General features: G+C 38.8%; 3 protein-coding genes and 2 pseudogenes across 7 annotated transcripts; 4 read left to right on the forward strand and 1 right to left on the reverse strand.

Moving 5' to 3' along the window:
* The first annotated feature begins 565 nt into the window (after positions 1–565).
* On the forward strand, positions 566–7,857 carry LOC125212855 (uncharacterized). The gene is made up of 19 exons (XM_048113132.2): positions 566–2,040; positions 2,622–2,930; positions 3,034–3,099; positions 3,187–3,351; positions 3,510–3,584; positions 3,677–3,831; positions 4,101–4,236; positions 4,321–4,390; positions 4,474–4,601; positions 4,693–4,749; positions 5,463–5,648; positions 5,744–5,836; positions 6,020–6,105; positions 6,183–6,249; positions 6,337–6,403; positions 6,488–6,624; positions 6,778–6,869; positions 6,944–7,010; positions 7,081–7,857. The coding sequence occupies exons 1-19, from the start codon at positions 811–813 to the stop codon at positions 7,243–7,245; spliced, it is 3,351 nt and encodes a 1,116-aa protein (XP_047969089.1). The 5' UTR covers positions 566–810; the 3' UTR covers positions 7,246–7,857.
* Positions 7,858–7,970: 113 nt separating this feature from the next.
* LOC125212856 (ethylene-responsive transcription factor ERN1 pseudogene) lies at positions 7,971–8,899 on the forward strand (annotated as a pseudogene).
* A 410-nt stretch (positions 8,900–9,309) lies between these two features.
* Positions 9,310–12,376, forward strand: LOC125211974 (uncharacterized). Of its 4 annotated transcripts, none has more exons than XM_089067432.1 (8): positions 9,310–9,374; positions 9,608–9,653; positions 10,307–10,427; positions 10,604–10,709; positions 11,040–11,222; positions 11,304–11,741; positions 11,853–11,921; positions 12,003–12,376. In XM_089067432.1, the coding sequence occupies exons 3-8, from the start codon at positions 10,380–10,382 to the stop codon at positions 12,065–12,067; spliced, it is 909 nt and encodes a 302-aa protein (XP_088923558.1). In that variant the 5' UTR covers positions 9,310–9,374; positions 9,608–9,653; positions 10,307–10,379; the 3' UTR covers positions 12,068–12,376. The 4 variants fall into 4 exon arrangements, with proteins under 4 accessions (XP_088923558.1, XP_088923557.1, XP_047967906.1 ...); XM_048111949.2 differs by lacking the exon at positions 9,608–9,653 and having other exon boundaries at positions 9,320–9,607; positions 12,003–12,082; positions 12,168–12,376; XM_089067431.1 differs by having other exon boundaries at positions 9,319–9,653.
* A 22-nt stretch (positions 12,377–12,398) lies between these two features.
* LOC125209798 (uncharacterized) lies at positions 12,399–13,617 on the reverse strand (annotated as a pseudogene).
* A 331-nt stretch (positions 13,618–13,948) lies between these two features.
* On the forward strand, positions 13,949–17,536 carry LOC125215290 (mitochondrial dicarboxylate/tricarboxylate transporter DTC). Of its 2 annotated transcripts, none has more exons than XM_048116665.2 (6): positions 13,949–14,146; positions 14,890–14,973; positions 15,941–16,002; positions 16,210–16,571; positions 16,664–16,878; positions 17,240–17,536. In XM_048116665.2, exons 1-6 carry the CDS (start codon positions 14,030–14,032, stop codon positions 17,294–17,296), a joined length of 897 nt encoding a protein of 298 aa, XP_047972622.1. In that variant the 5' UTR covers positions 13,949–14,029; the 3' UTR covers positions 17,297–17,536. The 2 variants fall into 2 exon arrangements, with proteins under 2 accessions (XP_047972622.1, XP_088925371.1); XM_089069245.1 differs by lacking the exon at positions 13,949–14,146 and adding an exon at positions 14,181–14,582.
* Positions 17,537–18,105: the final 569 nt, after the last annotated feature.

Here is an 18,105-nt window from a genome sequence, read left to right on the forward strand (position 1 = left end):
ACTATGCTCGGTAGCACATATTAAATCGCAAATAGAAATGGTCAATATCTTGCCAGAACAAATGCACATAAGCCCATTTCGCTTTGTTTTATTTTGATATAATGCTCTGACCTTTCATTTATTAAAAATATCATTAATTTTACCTATGCAAAGAGATGAAGTAATATAACATACTACTAATAGCTCTTACATAAATCATATGAAAGGACAAGTCTTAGGCAAAAAGTATAAATTGCAATTATTGCAATATTAAGTAAAATTTATGTACAACTTCCATTATTTTTATTCTCAAACCATCTTTACAATCATATCCCACATTCAATAATCAATATCAATAGTAGTATAAAAATGATCCAAAATAGAAGCAATTATTCCCCATTCAATAATTAAAATAGCAACAAAATAATACTCCTACTATTTTTCTTATTAGTAGTATTATTTATTTGGATTCCACCTAATTAACAGCAAATCATAATTCAAAGCCCACTTTAGTCTTAAGAAACCCCAGCATCATCATTATCACACCCCTTATTTTCCCTCCAGTTCACTCGGCTTCGGAAACTTGTACTCCACGCTTCGCGTAGTTGTACATTCCCTCCCTCGTTCCGTCTGTGTAGATATATACAGATAGATTTATAGATTCACCTCCAGTGCGTGGTCTCTGTGTGTGAGATAGAGAGTGAAGCTCTAGAGAGAGACAGAGAAAGAGAGAGGTTATCTTGTCGACATAGCAGAGCGCCATCTTTGCGAGGGAGATATCGCGAGGGAATTGAAAGAGCGAAAGCAAACCCTAATTGCTGAATCGACGCGATGGATGCGGAGGCGACTCAGCTCCAGCAGGCGCAGCTGATGGCGGTTCTGGGGCCGGACCCGGCGCCATTTGAAACCCTAATCTCGCATTTGATGTCATCGGCCAACGAGCAGCGGTCGCAAGCTGAGTCGATCTTCAATTTGCTGAAGCAGAACGATCCTAACTCGCTCGCGCTCAAGCTCGCTCACCTGCTCTCGTCCTCCGTCCACCTCGAGTCGCGGGCCATGGCGGCAATCCTCCTCCGGAAGCAGTTGACTCGGGATGAATCATTCATCTGGCCGCACCTCACCGAGTCCACTCGCTCCGCGGTGAAGAACATCCTCCTTTCAGCTATCCAGAATGAGGAGTCGAAATCGATCATTAAGAAGCTGTGCGACACCGTTTCCGAGCTCGCTTCATCGCTTATCCCCGACAATCAGTGGCCAGAGATTTTGCCCTTTATGTTCCAATGTGTGACTGCTACGTCGCCCAAATTGCAGGAATCCGCGTTCCTGATGTTCTCTCAATTGGCTCAATTTATCGGGGAAACGCTGATTCCGTATATCACTGATTTGCACACGGTGTTTCTGAATGTGCTCAATAGTTCCCCCAATCCGGATGTGAAGATTGCTGCTTTGAGCGCGGTTATCAATTTTATCCAGTGCTTATCTAGCTCAAATGATCGGGATAGGTTCCAGGATTTACTTCCTGCGATGATGAGGACGTTGACTGAGGCTCTGAACTCGGGGCAGGAAGCCACCGCGCAGGAGGCTTTGGAGCTGCTGATTGAATTGGCTGGAACGGAGCCGCGGTTCCTGCGCAGGCAGATTGTCGATGTGGTTGGGTCGATGCTGCAGATAGCAGAGGCAGAGAGCTTGGAGGAAGGGACGCGACATTTGGCTATTGAATTTGTGATTACGCTTGCGGAAGCACGAGAGAGAGCACCTGGGATGATGCGGAAGCTGCCCCAGTTCATTAGCAGGACGTTTTCTATCTTGATGAAGATGCTTACGGATGTGGAGGATGATCCGGCGTGGCACAGTGCAGAGACTAAGGATGAGGACGCAGGCGAGACAAGTAATTACAGCGTTGGGCAGGAGTGTTTGGATAGGCTGGCAATCTCACTTGGTGGGAACACTATTGTTCCTGTGGCGTCTGAGCAGTTGCCGGCTTACCTATCTGCTCCCGAGTGGCAAAAGCATCATGCTGCTCTCATTGCCCTTGCACAGATTGCTGAGGGTTGTTCCAAGGTATAAATATGGTGAACATTTCATATATGTGGGCACTTTTGTGTCACTCGAACTCACTGATGTCTGTTTTATGTTAATATCCTTGCAACACTTCTTACTTAGGACTTAGGACTAGGAGTGTAGGTAGTAATTATTGTTAGCTCGGAGAGTTGCTTTTTTCTTGCTTTTGAACCATTTAAGTGTTCTCTGGGACCTGGGTTGTTCGGTCTTTGGCTATTGACTGTTATGCTCAAAAATGTATTGGGTGCTATATAACTAATGTAGTATTTGACTTATAGCAGTTTAGGGTATTTTTTATGCTTCCATCACGGATTATGGCAGGAAAGCAATGCATGCTCATATTTTAGTTTTTGCATTTTTAGTGGGACTTGATCTGGTTGACTGTCTTGTTCATTGATGGTGCATGGTGATAGTTGCTCATCTTTGCCTTTTTATCTGTTGATTAACATTTTAATTGGTACAATTTGGAAAAATGTTTGCTGTATTTGTTAATTACTGGCTTGACTAGGGCTTTAATTTTGCTGGCCTAGTTTTGTAACTTCTTTGGTTGACAGATTTCCCTGTGTTATCTATTTCTATAGGTAATGATTAAGAATCTTGAGCAAGTGGTGAACATGGTCCTGAATTCTTTCCAACATCCCCATCCTCGTGTGAGATGGGCCGCCATAAATGCAATTGGCCAGTTGTCAACTGATTTGGGTCCAGACTTGCAAGTTCAGTACCATCAGCGAGTGTTGCCAGCATTAGCTGCATCTATGGACGATATCCAAAGTCCCCGAGTACAGGCACATGCAGCCTCAGCTGTTCTCAACTTCAGTGAAAACTGCACTCCAGAAATTTTGACACCTTACTTGGATGGGATAGTGCACAAGCTTCTTGTGTTGCTACAGGTGCAAATAGCTGAGGAAAAGATATGCTAAACAAATTACATAATTTATTGCTGTCCAAGTGCATATGTGATAATCTAAACCAGTTATGTTCTATAAATTGCAGAATTCAAAACAAATGGTGCAGGAGGGTGCCTTAACTGCATTGGCTTCAGTTGCAGATTCATCACAGGTATGGCAGTCTTGTATTGATTTCAGTAAGTTAGTAATGGTTTATGGTTTCTCTACTTGAATGCTTAATCACTTGATGTTCTGGCAGGAACTTTTCAAGAAATACTATGAAGCAGTTATGCCTTACCTGAAAACTATATTGGTCAATGCAACGGACAAGTCTAACCGCATGCTTCGTGCCAAAGCCATGGAGTGCATCAGCTTGGTTGGGATGGCTGTTGGAAAGGACATATTCAAGGAGGATGCTAAGCAGGTGAAGAACCAGTGACATAGTTCTGGCATTTTTATTTTTGGATGGTTCCTTACTTCTGTTCTTTCTTCCTAATTCCTATGCACTATAATCTATGTTATAATGACTTGGAAACTCAATTGCCACTTTCATATCAATAACCCTCAGTTTTCTATTTCAAGGTAATGGATGTTCTTATGTCATTGCAAGGCTCACAATTGGAGACAGATGATCCCACTACTAGTTACATGTTACAAGTATGCCACGTTCCCCCGAATGCGAATGACCTTGAATGTTTTTGTATGCTTCTTTATATTTTCTGTAACTATTACCTTCTTTTCTGCTGTAGGCATGGGCCAGACTTTGCAAGTGCTTGGGACAGGATTTCTTACCTTACATGAGCGTAGTCATGCCTCCTTTGCTTCAATCTGCCCAGCTAAAGCCTGATGTGACCATCACATCTGCTGATTCCGACAATGAAATTGATGAATCTGATGATGAAAGGTTTCCTTCGTTCATACATTCCTTGTTTCTGCAATGGCCATTCTTTTCTTTTTTTTGTCCTTTAATTTTGTACTGATATGGATGTTTAGTGACACTTTAAGTTTAAAAGTGAACACCCAATCCAGCCACTTTGATGTATTTGATCATACTCTGTTCTATTTCTTGCTGATACTCTATACTAATGGGTCAACATTCTAAACTCACCCTGCATAGATTTGTCATTTTTGCTTAGCACCAATTTCTTAATCAACCCTTTTACTATATTCCAGCATGGAGACCATCACCCTCGGCGACAAAAGAATAGGAATTAAAACAAGTGTCCTCGAAGAGAAGGCCACTGCTTGTAACATGCTGTGTTGCTACGCTGATGAGTTAAAGGAAGGTTTCTACCCATGGATTGATCAGGTTGGTGAATGTACATTGGATTTGGCTTTGTATATGATAGTTGGAACTGTTTCAGATTGTCACACTTCATCATATTTGGTTTAGGTTGCGCCAATTTTGGTTCCCCTTTTGAAATTTTATTTCCACGAAGAAGTCAGGAAAGCTGCTGTTTCAGGTAATATAGGCTTGCTTAATTTTGTGATTCTTGCTGTATACAAATGCTCTGCATGTTCAAGAATGTTTGATATTCATTTCTAGCAATGCCGGAGTTATTGCGATCTGCAAAATTGGCTGTGGAGAAGGGTATCGCTCAGGGCCGTAACGAGCAATATGTTAAGCAGTTGTCTGACTACATTATTCCTGCCTTAGTAGAAGCTCTACATAAGGTGCCGACTTGCCTCCTTGTGTGAAGAAACTAATTTTGGTTGCAATGCTTGATAGATGTGATGTTACATAAGGCTATTTTATATCATGCAGGAACCTGATACAGAGATATGTGCAAATATGCTGGACGCGCTGAATGAATGTGTCCAGGTGGGTACTTATAACCAATTAAATATACTGTTGAAATTGCTGGAACATAAATAATTATTGGGCCAACATAACTAGTTGGCTCATATTTGATGTTTAACTGTTTCTGTCCCTTATTGTATGCTTGCTAAAAGCTCTAATATAGATGCATGACAAAAATAATCCATCTTCTATGTTTGTTACACAATTACAAAGGAGACTGTGAGTGAGCAAGTTTATTGTATCTAGGTTTCACATCTTCAGTGGGTTTCTGTCTATGCTGTGAACTTCTGGTTTTTTTCTTTGGGCTGAGGCCTGAACTCCTCAAAGTGATTAGTTGCCAGAGAGTAGTTAGTATCTTTTCCTTCTGTTTATTTACTTTAATGTGTATATCTTTCATCAGCTGTAGCAGTATATTTTCCGCTTAAGCATTTTCATGTCATGTTTAAATTGGCTACTAGATTTTCTGCTTCGGCACACATATTTAGAAGCCTCACTGCAGTTTGGGGCTCTGATTTAGACGAGATATTTGGAAACCTGTTCACTCGTTATTGACTGTAGCTGATTTATCTTACCTTATTGATTTCATTTGGTATAAGCTTTACGCTTGAATGGCTATGTCAATTGTTTACTCATGCTCTGAATTTTCATTTACTTATGTAGTATACCACCAGCAAATGTATTTTATTGTTCTACACAACCATTTGACATTTGACTATGCCTTCTCCTCCTCTCAGGTTGCTGGACTGCTTTTAGATGAGGGTCAGGTTAGAAGCATCGTTGAAGAGATAAAACAGGTGCTTACAGCTAGCTCAAGTAGAAAAAGAGAGAGGTCGGAGAGAGCCAAGGCTGAAGACTTTGATGCTGAGGAAGGAGAATTGCTAAAAGAGGAAAACGAGCAAGAAGAAGAAGTGTTTGACCAAGTTAGTCATTTTCTGCTCTCCGCTTAGCTCTTCCCTAGTTGTTAAATGTTAATACTCCTAACTGAACGTTTATATTTTTTTGTTTGGTGGTTCAGGTTGGAGAAATTTTGGGAACCCTGATTAAAACATTTAAGGCCTCCTTCTTGCCTTTCTTCGAAGAATTGTCCTCATATTTGATGCCGATGTGGGTACGTCTCATTTTTTACATGTGTCGCCGTGACCTCCTTTTCTATGTATATGGCTTACTCTTGTTGAAGAGGATCTTAAGGAATTGAGGAAGATAATTTTAACAGTACTAGTAGTCCATCTCCATCTATTTTATGTGTGTGTTTCCTTTTTTTCTAAGTTTGCCTTGCCCCCTTTCATGGCAGGGTAAGGATAAGACAGCTGAAGAGAGAAGAATTGCCATTTGCATATTTGATGATGTGGCTGAACAGTGCCGTGAAGCAGCTCTCAAGTATGTACTGATGCCATAGATTTTGGATTTGGTTGAAGCTGTTTAATTTCTTATGTATTTCTGTTTATTTGGATCAGGTATTATGATACATATCTTCCTTTCCTGTTAGAAGCATGTAATGATGAAAATGCAGATGTTCGCCAGGTTTGCTTACATCTTAAATAGTCAAATTTATAACGATGTCAATTATGTAACATGTGCATCTCTGAGTTGCCTCACTGTTATTCTCAGGCTGCTGTATATGGGCTTGGTGTGTGTGCCGAGTTTGGTGGTTCTGTGTTCAAACCTCTTGTTGGAGGTAAGATGTACTTGCGCACGTGCTTATAGAATACACATATTCTTCTTGACATATTATGCTGAATTCGGCTATTACTTTGTTCAGAGGCTCTTTCAAGGCTAAATGTTGTTATTCGGCATCCCAATGCTTCACAGCCGGAAAATGTGATGGCATATGATAATGCTGTCTCGGCTCTGGGAAAGATATGCCAATTCCATCGTGACAGCATTGATTCAGCTCAGGTATTTGCTCAGTTGGTTATTTGTTTCATGAATTATAAAGATTAGATATAGAGATCCTATCTTGACTATGAAGTGCTCAGTTGGTTCTGCTATGTGTAGTGTTTTCAGGATATTTGATTAAGGCCCCACTTCTAATGGTTGGTTGTATTACAGGTAATTCCTGCCTGGCTGAATTGCTTGCCAATTAAAAATGATCTCATCGAAGCAAAAGTTGTTCACGACCAGCTTTGTTCAATGGTCGAGAGGTGAGCAGCTTACATTATTCTGCCCCAACTTCTTCTTCAATTAAACATTTGACAATCTTGTCTCGCTGTGACAGATCTGATGCGGAAGTTTTGGGTCCCAACAACCAGTATCTTCCTAAAATTGTTTCTGTATTTGCTGAGGTTAGTTTCGTACAATCTAAATCTTTACCACTTTGCTATTTTCAGTATTGAGACATTCTTTCGATTACAGGTTATCTGTGAAGGCAAAGATCTCGCCACAGAGCAAACAGCTAATCGAATGATTAATTTGTTGAGACAACTACAGCATACACTGCCTCCATCGACCCTTGCCTCAACATGGTCGTCCTTACAGCCTCAGCAACAGCTTGCACTGCAGTCTATTCTGCCATCATAGTGGTCATAGCTGAGAAAGGGCAGCAGCTCCTCCTCTTCTCCTCTGTATTTATCTCATTCGTATATTGTTCCTCGATTCTTTCAGATGAGAGATGCCGCAGCATTCATCTGCAAATGGTTTGTGCGCCAACCTGTTTGATGGGTTGGCTGAGCTTGGATGCGTTTTGCTAGCAAATGTAGACTTATCTTGTATAATGTGTAAAAAGCAGTTGTCTATCGTGAAAGGAAAAAAATGAGCTTTCCTTCTCTCTGCAGTGAAGGTTGGTTGGGGATGATGGAGGTCCTCCGACCAAAGAGGTCCGTTGTGGTTTTGTTTGGTTCGATCGTGCAGTTGGGGTTTTGTCGGAGAGGCAAAATCTGTCGCAGTTTTGGTCCCATCATGTTGTTTTTAAAGTCATACAAGGATTTGGTTATACATATGGCTATTTGCTCTGTTATTTGGTTATACATGGCCATTTGCTTTATTGGTATTTTTTGTAATTTTGTTGGTGATTTATAGTTTTTGGATTTCGATCGTGGTATATGTCCAGTGGATTTTGATCTGTCAAACTATTTATACAAGTCTCCCATTTTGTAATCTGTTCAACACAATGATACAATTGACTTTTGTTCATCTAGCATTCGACAATTTGACCGTCATAATCTATGTCCAAATTCTAATAGTACTACTAAGCTTGTACTTTCATTCACTCATAATCCTTAAACTTATCAAATCTCGATCATTTTCCATCAACATTCATTACAAGATAAAGCCTGTCATGCTTAGGACTAATGACAAAACATCTTCATTGAAAAATCAGGCAACCAACCACACAAGACAAGTAAATGGGACAATCCAACACCTTGTATAAGACCAACATACTTCTCTTTCTCCTCAACAATCCTAAGACATGGACAACAACCATGGAGCCTCCAAGTCACGAGGTCGTCACACCACCAGAAGCAAGTTCGTGGGCGTGAGACAGAGGCCCTCGGGCAAATGGGTCGCAGAGATCAAGAACACAAGTCAAAAGATCAGGATGTGGCTGGGGACATTTGACACGGCTGAAGAGGCTGCTCGAGCCTATGATGAGGCGGCCTGCCTCCTTCGTGGCTCAAATGCGAGGACCAACTTCTTCAACAGCATTCCCTGCAACCCTGCGCTCTCTTTGAAAATAAGAAACCTTTTCAACCAGAAGAAAGGCCTAACCAACAATCAAAAAACACACACTGTTTCTTCTACTAGTAGTACTAATCCTACTTGTAGTGACAACAACATTAGTGTCTTGAACCCACCATACTTCGAGGATGCGAACAAGCCACGTTCGAGCTGCTTCGTGGGAGGAAATGAAGCGCCTCGTTGCAGCTACTTGGATCAAGCTTCTGCATATGTGATGGATCATCATCAACAAGAAGGTTTCTATTTCCAAAAGGGAGAGAATGAGGGGCAGTTTTCGGATTTCGAACTGATGAATGAGTGCAGTGATCCTTCCTGGGATTTTCCAACTCTGTGCCAAATATTCTGTTAAAGATCAAATCTTTCAAGAATTCCTTTTAGATCAGTAGTTTGTAGTTCCTTCTCGGAAAGCCCATTTTATTTACTTGCATGAACTTATTAATTTGGCCTTTTCTTGATAAGCACAAGATAGCCGTTCTTACATGACTTAGTTATGTTAATAACAAAACAAGACTGGTAAGCAAAAGAAACACACATCCTTCTTCTTGAAGTTAGTATTTATTTTTGTATTTACTATTCATGACTATAATGGACTATTCATGTGGAGTAGGAAACACAACAAAAAAGGGAAACAAGGTGACAAATGTATTGTTTCACTTATTGTGGACAATATCTCCTTTTTTAGCCTTTTTGTAGGCAATGAGTTTTCTGTTTGATTTTGTTTCAATATTCAATGCTTGTTAAATGTATTCGATGATAGCGTAGTTATACATGTGCTAGCAATGTTAGATTGATCCAAATTCACTTATTTTGAAAAAGAATAACATAACACTACCTAAAAACACAAGATTTCATGTTAATTGCATATAATCCCAAATGTGTATCATCTCCTATATAGTTGGAATAATTATTGAGAGAAATGAGATGGAGGAAGAGAGTGGAATTACACTAGAGAAAAGCAGAAAGAAGAACATGTAATGGGTGTAGCCACGTCATCTCCATAGCTTTCCCTTTCTACAATAAAAAGACCAAACATTTGAATCAAATTCTCTTTATACAAACTACTAACCTCAAACAACTTCTTCACCTCTCATTTCTCCCTGTTTCTGTACAAATTATTCAGTTCATTCCTACAAAAAAAAAGATTGTATTTTTACTCTTATTTGCTTTCTTTTTCCCTTCTGCTCACCCCCTTCATTAACTACAGGTATAATCAATTCATTGCTTAATTAATTTCAGAAAGTGAAGAAAAGGTGCAGCCCAGTTCATTTATTGCCATGATTTTGCTCAATTTTACTTTTTTTTTAAAAATCTGTGCTTGATTGTTGTCTGGTATGCTGCTTGCATTAAATAGGGTTTGTTTGTGTTTTGTTTCCATTTGTATAACATATTCTGTATGAATCATCATCAAATTAGCTGTTTTCTTTGTGTTATCTTCTATTTGTCTTGGTTTAAATGATGCTGTTGATTCTCAAGCCATGAACCTTTTCTGTAAAAATTATTGAATGATAGAAAAATCAAGTATTGTATGAACAGGGATTGTGGGATTTAGTTAAATTTTGAGTTTCTTCCAAATTTGTATTGTTTTTGGTCAAATTGTGAAACCGACAAACCATAAATGGAATAGAAAAAGGAGAAGTAGAGTGCAGAATAAAGATATATTTTTGTTCAATTTATATTATTTTCTGAACCTAGAATAGTAGTAGGAATGTTCAAGGTTTCCCTTTTCATTCTTCTTTTGTGGTTCAATAATTCAATAATAAGAAAAAATGGCAAACTTTGATAGAAGCACTATATTCTTATTCATAATTGGTATTCTGCCTTTTCTGATGCTTAAAACTGTTCGAGTTTCATGACTTATAGCTGTTTCTGTTTCTTTGTGCTTTTTCCCATGCCTGTGATTCAGGAGCGTAGGTGTTGCGGAAAGATTTATATTTTTACTCGTACTCTGATTGCATCCGGGGTCACTATTCGGAGAAATGGATGGCGGGGAGGGCAGAACACTATCGACTCAAGATATACAACTGGTGAGCTTTTGGAATTGAATTAGTTTGAACGGTTGGTTTGCATATTTGATGAATAGGAAGAAATAATGTAAGTGTGCTATTCATGAATGCTGTGATGTAGTTTTAGCAATTCCGTTCAGCTTTGATGTCAACGAGCCTCTGGATTCGTCTGATGGATTGTATGTTTCTCATCTCAGGTTCAAAATCGTATTGAACAGTGTCTTCAGCATTACATGAATAAAAAAGAGGTCGTTAATGCTCTCAGTGTTCAGGGCAACATCGAGCCTTGTGTGACTGAATTAGGTGGAGTATGATTATCTGCTTCTGTCTCGTCTTTGATTATTACTGCACAATCTTTAGCACCTATCAGTGTATTTTATAATTCTCCGAACTCCACGAATATATTGTAGGGAGATGATTGTGAAACGATCAGCAATAGTGATCTCGTATTGGAAAGATGCATCAATTTGTGTATTTCTTATAAAATACTAGTAGTACTATATTAGTTATCCCTACTTGTTGCAGTAGTGACTTGATGGGGCTCGAAAAACTTATATTTTTGTATCGGCATCTTGGTTGAATCACTGTGCTCGAATGTCCATCCGGTTAATCCTGCTTGCTGCTTGTTTCCAGTTTGGCAGAGGCTTGAAGATAAAAATCAAGAATTTTTCAAGGCTTATTATCTCAAGTTGTTGGTGAAGGAACAAATATTGGAATTCAACCGTTTGCTTTCCGAACAGGCGGATCTGATGCGTAGAGCCCCTTTAAACCGAATCACTCCTTACCTTCCATCTAACGGATCACACGTCTCACCAAGTAAGACATGATATTTCATTGTGTTCGTTCAACTACTTTTACTTTCGTTTTTCTCTGATATCCAATATTTCTATCTTGCAGCACAGCATATCTCGAATACCCAAAATACCCAACTCGTGAAAACAGAGAACACGCAGCAGGCGAATACGTCCAACAATTGTGGATCAGCAATCCAACCATGCATGCAAGGAGCTATCAATGGGCCTGTTCATACTAGAAAGATCGACGTTTCTCCAAACCTGCTCCTTTCTCAGAACTCAGAGCTGTCTCAGATGATAAACGGGAAATGTGTGAAGACAGAAGCCGGTTATGCTGGTAGCTCGCCTTTCGCTTTTAGTCCACCTAGCAATTATCTGGATCCACGTCCTCGGATTGGTGATGCGTCCGTGTCATCTTTCAGTAGCGTAGATTCTAACGCACAGCATCTCAACAACACTCTCATGGATGGAGACACTTCCGCCTTTGGATTTTTCGCGCATAGTTTCCCCGAGCTGGAAGCTGATTTCACAACTGGTTCTGGTCTGATTTCTCCCTCTCCACACACAAACACACACATACACAAATAAAAACATCAAAATCTTGACTTCTGGGATATAATCGAATTGTGTGAACTTCGTATGTCTGTATCAGAATTACTGGAGAGTTACTGTGGGCCTCCCTTCGTACCAACCGACACTAACGACTTTGTGCATCCTCACGGTGCGTGCATCACTGAACTCTAGAGGTGTGCACCGTTTCATAACTAATATACTTACCGACTGGTCTACTCTCTTTCTCCAGGGGGAGTCGAGAATCTGGAACCTGGATCGAAAAATATGAGATTTCAGTGCTTTGGTGGCGATTGACTCGATGTTCCAAGTGTAATTATTTGCCTCAATTTCGTATCGCATCGCTGCCAACTAGTTGTATGATAGTTTGTGCTGAATTATGTGTCTGGTGCTGCAGTTTTGCTTGATAGGAACAAAATGAATCATCTCAACACAACTACTTCAATTCTGGAGTAAGATTTAGAGACTTGTTTAACATTTTGGGTGGTTTAGTTGTATGGTTGTTGTTAGGTTTCATCTATATTTATGTATAGTGATGCTAAAGTTGTATAAATAGGCCATTGTTTGTTTGTGTACATTGTATTTGTATAAATGTTTTGTTTTCCATTTTTGTGCACACTTTTTTCAGTCAAGAAAAGAGGTCCTTTGGCACAAGTTTCTTGACCTTATCAAAAAGAACACTATTACTACGGTTCAATCAACATCGAAAAAGTGGCGACGTCGAGTTTGAATCCCCTCGAATCCATCTCTTCCAACATCGGAATTGCATTGTCCATCTTGTTCCACTTGAGAAGACCTTGTACAAAAACATTGTACGTCACAGAATCCGGCAAACAATCATCGCTTACCATTTGCATCATCAAATCCTTAGACTCGTCGCTCTGCCCTTGTTTGCATAGCGCACCAATCAGAGTAGCGTACGCTATAACATCAGGATGCAAACCTTTAGATGGAAGCTCGTCAAACATATCCTTTGCTTGTAAAACTTGATCATCTTTGCATAATCCATCGATGAGGATATTATATGTTACTATATCCGGAACTACGCGTCTCTCTTCCATGGTTTGCAATATGGAAAATGCTTCGCCAACACGATGAGCTCTACACAAACCATCCAACAAGTATCACAAATGTTTACATCAAGAGACACTTGTAGTGATTCCATCACTTTGAACAGATCCAAGCCTGCTTTGCATCGGCCTTCACAAAATAAGGCCCGGAGCAATATTCTATAAGAAACCAACCCCTTGGCACGAATCATGTCAAAAACACGTGAAACTTCATCGCCCTATTCTGAAATATCCATTCATCAAAGTATTTAGGCTCGACGCCGGATCTAGCTGCCAATAGAAAAATATTTTCAGCTTGTGCTATGTTTCTTAGCATACAATAACCATTCATGAATGCAGTGTATGCGACAATGTTGGGTTGGATATGCATTTGTTTCATAATCGCCAAAATATGCTCTGCTTCTTCCATCCTTCCCTCTTTGCACAAAGCAGCCACAAATATGTTGCATATATTCACTCTCTCTTTGTTGTGAGTGATAGTATTTCAAACATTTTGGTGAATAATATGGGCTACTCTTATTCTATTGGAGCCTAGTATATTAAGTTTGATGAATTCCGATATTTGTTTTACGAGGTCAATAAGAGTATGTTGTAATCAAATTGGTTTTCTTTGAAAATATTGACTAATTTAAGCAACTAAAGTCATACTAACTCGCAAAATGATAATGTGGAAATAAATGAGTAGTTTAAAAAAGTGTATGGCTATTTTGTTAATGCATTTCAAAAGGCAAAAAAGGAACGGATCAATTAAATGTAAGAAATTAAACCAGTTTTCATTCTCGAATAGGATAAAGTAATTTTCTCGATAAAATAAAGTAGAACTATGCATCAACAATTACAATTGTTAGGAACATTAACAAATATACACATCACACATTTTCATTTTTATGATACTAGTACTAGTATTTTATCAAGTATTCTAAAATAAATATAAAATTTTAATTTTTTTTAAATTTTAGTTAATTAAAAAAATATAATTATTATGTGAATTAGATTGAATTGAAAGGAAGGATATTATTTTAATTAAAAAACACAAAATTATAGGAGAAGCAGTATTGAGAATATTGAATGGAAAGGGAACCATAAAAACCCTTAGCAATTAGCATAGTCTCTCACTTCACACCACTTCACCTCACTGCACTCTTTCTCTCTCTAGTCATCTTCTTTTTTGGTTGAGAGAGAAAGAAAAATGGCCGCCGAGAAGCCCAAGACAGCTGGGGTTTGGCCTACGGTGAAGCCCTTTGTTAATGGCGGTGCATCTGGAATGCTCGCTACCTGCGTTATTCAGCCTATCGATATGATCAAGGTATCCAATTTTGTGTTTCATACTTGCATACTTACTCTATCTACTAAATTGCAGCTCTTAGCTAAAAGATATTGTTTGATTTTGTGGGATCTCGTGTATTGTTCATAGATGATTGCTGGGTTTTGGGATGGTGATACGTCTTATGGGTTTCTTTTTTTGAATCTAAAAATTGAATCTTGTTAAGGATTGGTGATCTTTCTCTTTTCCCGCTGTCATGGGTTATAGATCTCTTGTTTTTCATGGGGGTATGGGTTTAGAGAATGTGTTGATTTTTTTGTGATGAGTAAGTGTTTCCTGGTTGGAATGTGAATTCTTGATGGACTTTGTTAGATCTAATGATCAATCTATGTTTCTGAGGATATGGGAATCGCTGATTTGGGATGACATTGAATGCCCTAACTTGTGTTTTGTATCAGCTGAAGGATCATCTTATTAGGTAAGATGGGTTTCCTTTATTAATCTTGTTAAGGATTGGTGTCTTTGTGGATTGCTGCTGCCATGCGTTATGAACCTCTTGATGTTTATGGGGTTAGAGAATGTGTTGTTTTTCACTTTTTTGTTATGAGCAAGTGTGATATGGTTGGAAGGTGAATTCTTGATTTGCTTTGTTAGATCTAATGATCAATTTGTGTTTGTGAGAATCTGGGAATCCCTGCTTTGGGATGATGTTGTATGCCTTTAATTTGTGTTTTGTATCAGCTGAAGTGTATTGAATGTTGATCTTTGTGCTCTTCATTTTTCAGGTGAGAATACAGCTAGGCCAGGGATCAGCTGGTGAGGTGACTAGAAATATGCTTAAAAACGACGGTATCGGTGCCTTTTACAAGGTTTGTTTGTATTGAGTTTGTATATATATCTTTTTATAGTCTTTGTAATCTGAAGGTGGTTTTCGGCATATGGGATTGTGCTATAAACATTTGGCCTTTGGTTGATTTGTGAAAGAAGTAGAGAACTTTTTTTAAAAAAAATAGTGCCATTGCCTGTCTTATCTTCACTCATCGGAATCATTTTTCTCGCATTATACCGCTCGCGATCAAGCCATGGATTTGATTGGAACTGTCTTTTGCAGTTTCCAAGTATGGCGTCTTTTTTATTTTAGATTTGTTTACAAGTGATGGTTGAATGGTGTGGTACCTTTTACAAGGTTTGTTTGGCTACAGTTTGTTATGCTATCTTTGTTCGTGTTCTTTGTAGTCTGGAGGTGGTTTTCAGCATATGGGATTGTTCTTAACATTTGGCCTTTGGTTGATTTGGTTTATAGTAAATCGTGAAAGAAACTTTTCTGCCATTGCCTGTCTTATCTCTACTCATTGGAATCATTTATTTTGCATTATACTGCTTCCGATCAAGCCATGGAATTGTTTGAAACTGTCTTTTGCACTTTCCAAGTATGGGCTTCTTTTGATTTTAGATTTGTTTATAAGTGGTGGTTGAATGATTTTCATAAGCAATAAGTCTCCAAATGATGTTGGAGAATGTTTGGGACATTATTATTACTCCACAGATCAGTATGGCCTGAGTATTATGGCTCGTTGATTTTGGTTGAATCATTTTGCCTTCGCCACCTCTGTTTTGATCGCGGATATCTTTAAGCCCTTCTCCTTTAAATTCTGATTTTCTTAATACGAGCAGTTATGTCAAAATACTGCAACGTTAAAAGTACATCTGTATTAGCCACAATGGTTATAGATTTAAGATAGAACGCACTTCTTCTGATCCACGAGAATTTAGCCGTTATCGGACGTATTTGGTTTGCTACTGGACTCCTTTAGTTAATTTTATTTGTTTCTGCAGGGTTTGTCCGCTGGGCTTCTTAGACAAGCAACATACACAACTGCTCGTCTTGGGTCATTTAGGTAAGTATTTGCTTTCGACCTTGTTGATCAATGGAATCATGACCATGTTGATTAGGAAACTATTGGCTCTTTCACATCTTGTTATGTTTACGTTCCTTATGTATGGTTACTTTTTCACCAAATGAACCATTTAACAATACCCGATGTCCCTTTACCTATAACTGCACAATAGCATTTGCTTACTCGAACTTGTATTTTGTGTCGTAGGATTTTGACAAACAAAGCAATAGAGGCTAATGATGGGAAGCCGTTGCCCCTTTACCAGAAGGCTCTATGCGGACTGACCGCAGGAGCAATTGGAGCATGTTTTGGCAGCCCTGCTGATTTGGCTCTCATTCGTATGCAAGCTGATGCAACACTACCTGTCGCGCAACGAAGGAATTACACTAATGCATTCCATGCCCTTTACCGTATTGTTGCTGATGAAGGAGTTCTAGCACTGTGGAAAGGTGCCGGTCCAACTGTGGTGAGGGCTATGGCACTCAACATGGGTATGCTTGCTTCGTACGACCAAAGTGTGGAGTTCTGCAAGGACAATCTTGGTCTTGGTGAAGCTGCTACAGTTGTTGGTAGGATACTCTTTTTTGCTGATACACCTCGTTTTTTCCTTCGCTTCTGAATCTTGCCAAGAGTCTGAAGCTTTTCCATGATCTTTCTTCAGGGGCTAGTTCCGTATCAGGTTTCTTCGCTGCAGCCTGCAGTTTGCCCTTCGACTATGTCAAAACCCAAATTCAGAAAATGCAGCCCGATGCTCAAGGGAAGTATCCTTACACGGGCTCTCTCGATTGTGCCATGAAGACGTTGAAGGCAGGCGGACCCTTCAAATTTTACACTGGATTTCCAGTATATTGTGTCAGGATTGCTCCTCATGTCATGGTATAATCTCCTCTCTCTCTCACACACACATATCATTAGTTCTATAATACCCCTCAATCGATTATCAGAATAACGAATAAGTGATGTCACGTTCTAGTATAATTATAATTAACAGATGCTAGTACTTTTAATATACTTAGGACTATAAATTTTTAACTCATATAATTGAGTTTATGACAAAGGCGAACGTAACAAAGCAAGTTGTCAAAAGTATCAAACTATATACATATACAGAAATATACGCAGCAGTATAAGCTGAAATTACATACACAAATAGACAAAACTCTAATCGAACAACGAATAGTTGTTTTATGTCTAGGCCTCCGTTTGGAGTGTTACAAGTTGGTTTTTGATGCTGCAGATGACATGGATATTCTTGAACCAAATCCAGAAAATCGAGAAGAAGGCTGGGCTGTAAGTCAAGGTGGAGAAGCTGGTTTTTGAGCTATGAATTCAGAATAATGTTTGGCCATTTTGGAATATTATTTTTGAGATTAACAGACAATCAGATTTTTGTACTGACCTGGATTTGGTTGAGATTAGGATATGATTGCCAGCTGCTGGGAATTTTACATTTCACTTCATTTGGAATTTTGGGATGGTTTTATTCACTAAATAATCAATACATATTCTCAGCTGCAGAAATGCTTTCGATTTATAGTACTGTACTATGTAACTCTTTCTTATGCTTTCTTCAACTATTTACCATCATTTCCATATCAATTTCTTCATGGCATGGCATGGCAGGTTTCTTAAACTATGAGATCGTTCGCTGTCCCGTCATTGGTTAACGACATTGCTTTTATCTTTCAGTCATGAGATCGTCATTTGTTTGTTTCCCGGTTATTGGTTGCTGATTTTGTTTGTATCTCTCAGTCATGAGATTGTCATTTCTGTGTTTTTTCTGTCATTGGTTGATGTTATTTTTTGAATCTTAGTCACGAGATCATGTAAAAACATCAAATTTTGATTGTTATGTATAGTTAATATGTTATGTTTAGAGAGAAAAAGTGATTGCATACGTTAACGAAGAAATAAAAAAGTAATTAACGTGATGTTGCAAGTGTTATGTTATGAGAGGAAAGATTAATAAAAAAAAAGTAATTGAGTAACGCTAAAAAAGATGTTCCCTCAAAAAGTAATTAGATATACTTTATTTCTTACAAAAATAGAAACATTGAAGATTTACAGCCATTATATATAGGCTGGCCTCTAAATTTTACTCCT

The sequence above is a fragment of the Salvia hispanica genome, chromosome 3, assembly GCF_029641045.1.
Source record: "Salvia hispanica isolate PSC_SH4W2 chromosome 3, Shi_PSC_v1, whole genome shotgun sequence".
Lineage (NCBI taxonomy): Eukaryota > Viridiplantae > Streptophyta > Magnoliopsida > Lamiales > Lamiaceae > Salvia > Salvia hispanica.

Coding starts and splice junctions, on each gene's coding strand:
- LOC125215290 (XM_048116665.2), top strand. CDS start 14,030: ATGGCCGCCGAGAAGCCCAAGACAGCTGGGGTTTGGCCTACGGTGAAG. Junction 16,572..16,663: donor TGAAGCTGCTACAGTTGTTG/GTAGGATACTCT, acceptor ATCTTTCTTCAG/GGGCTAGTTCCGTATCAGGT. Junction 16,879..17,239: donor GGATTGCTCCTCATGTCATG/GTATAATCTCCT, acceptor TTGATGCTGCAG/ATGACATGGATATTCTTGAA.
- LOC125211974 (XM_089067432.1), top strand. CDS start 10,380: ATGGATGGCGGGGAGGGCAGAACACTATCGACTCAAGATATACAACTG. Junction 11,742..11,852: donor TGATTTCACAACTGGTTCTG/GTCTGATTTCTC, acceptor TGTCTGTATCAG/AATTACTGGAGAGTTACTGT. Junction 11,922..12,002: donor CGACTTTGTGCATCCTCACG/GTGCGTGCATCA, acceptor CTCTTTCTCCAG/GGGGAGTCGAGAATCTGGAA.
- LOC125212855 (XM_048113132.2), top strand. CDS start 811: ATGGATGCGGAGGCGACTCAGCTCCAGCAGGCGCAGCTGATGGCGGTT. Junction 5,649..5,743: donor AAGAAGAAGTGTTTGACCAA/GTTAGTCATTTT, acceptor TTGGTGGTTCAG/GTTGGAGAAATTTTGGGAAC. Junction 6,870..6,943: donor CTTTGTTCAATGGTCGAGAG/GTGAGCAGCTTA, acceptor TCGCTGTGACAG/ATCTGATGCGGAAGTTTTGG.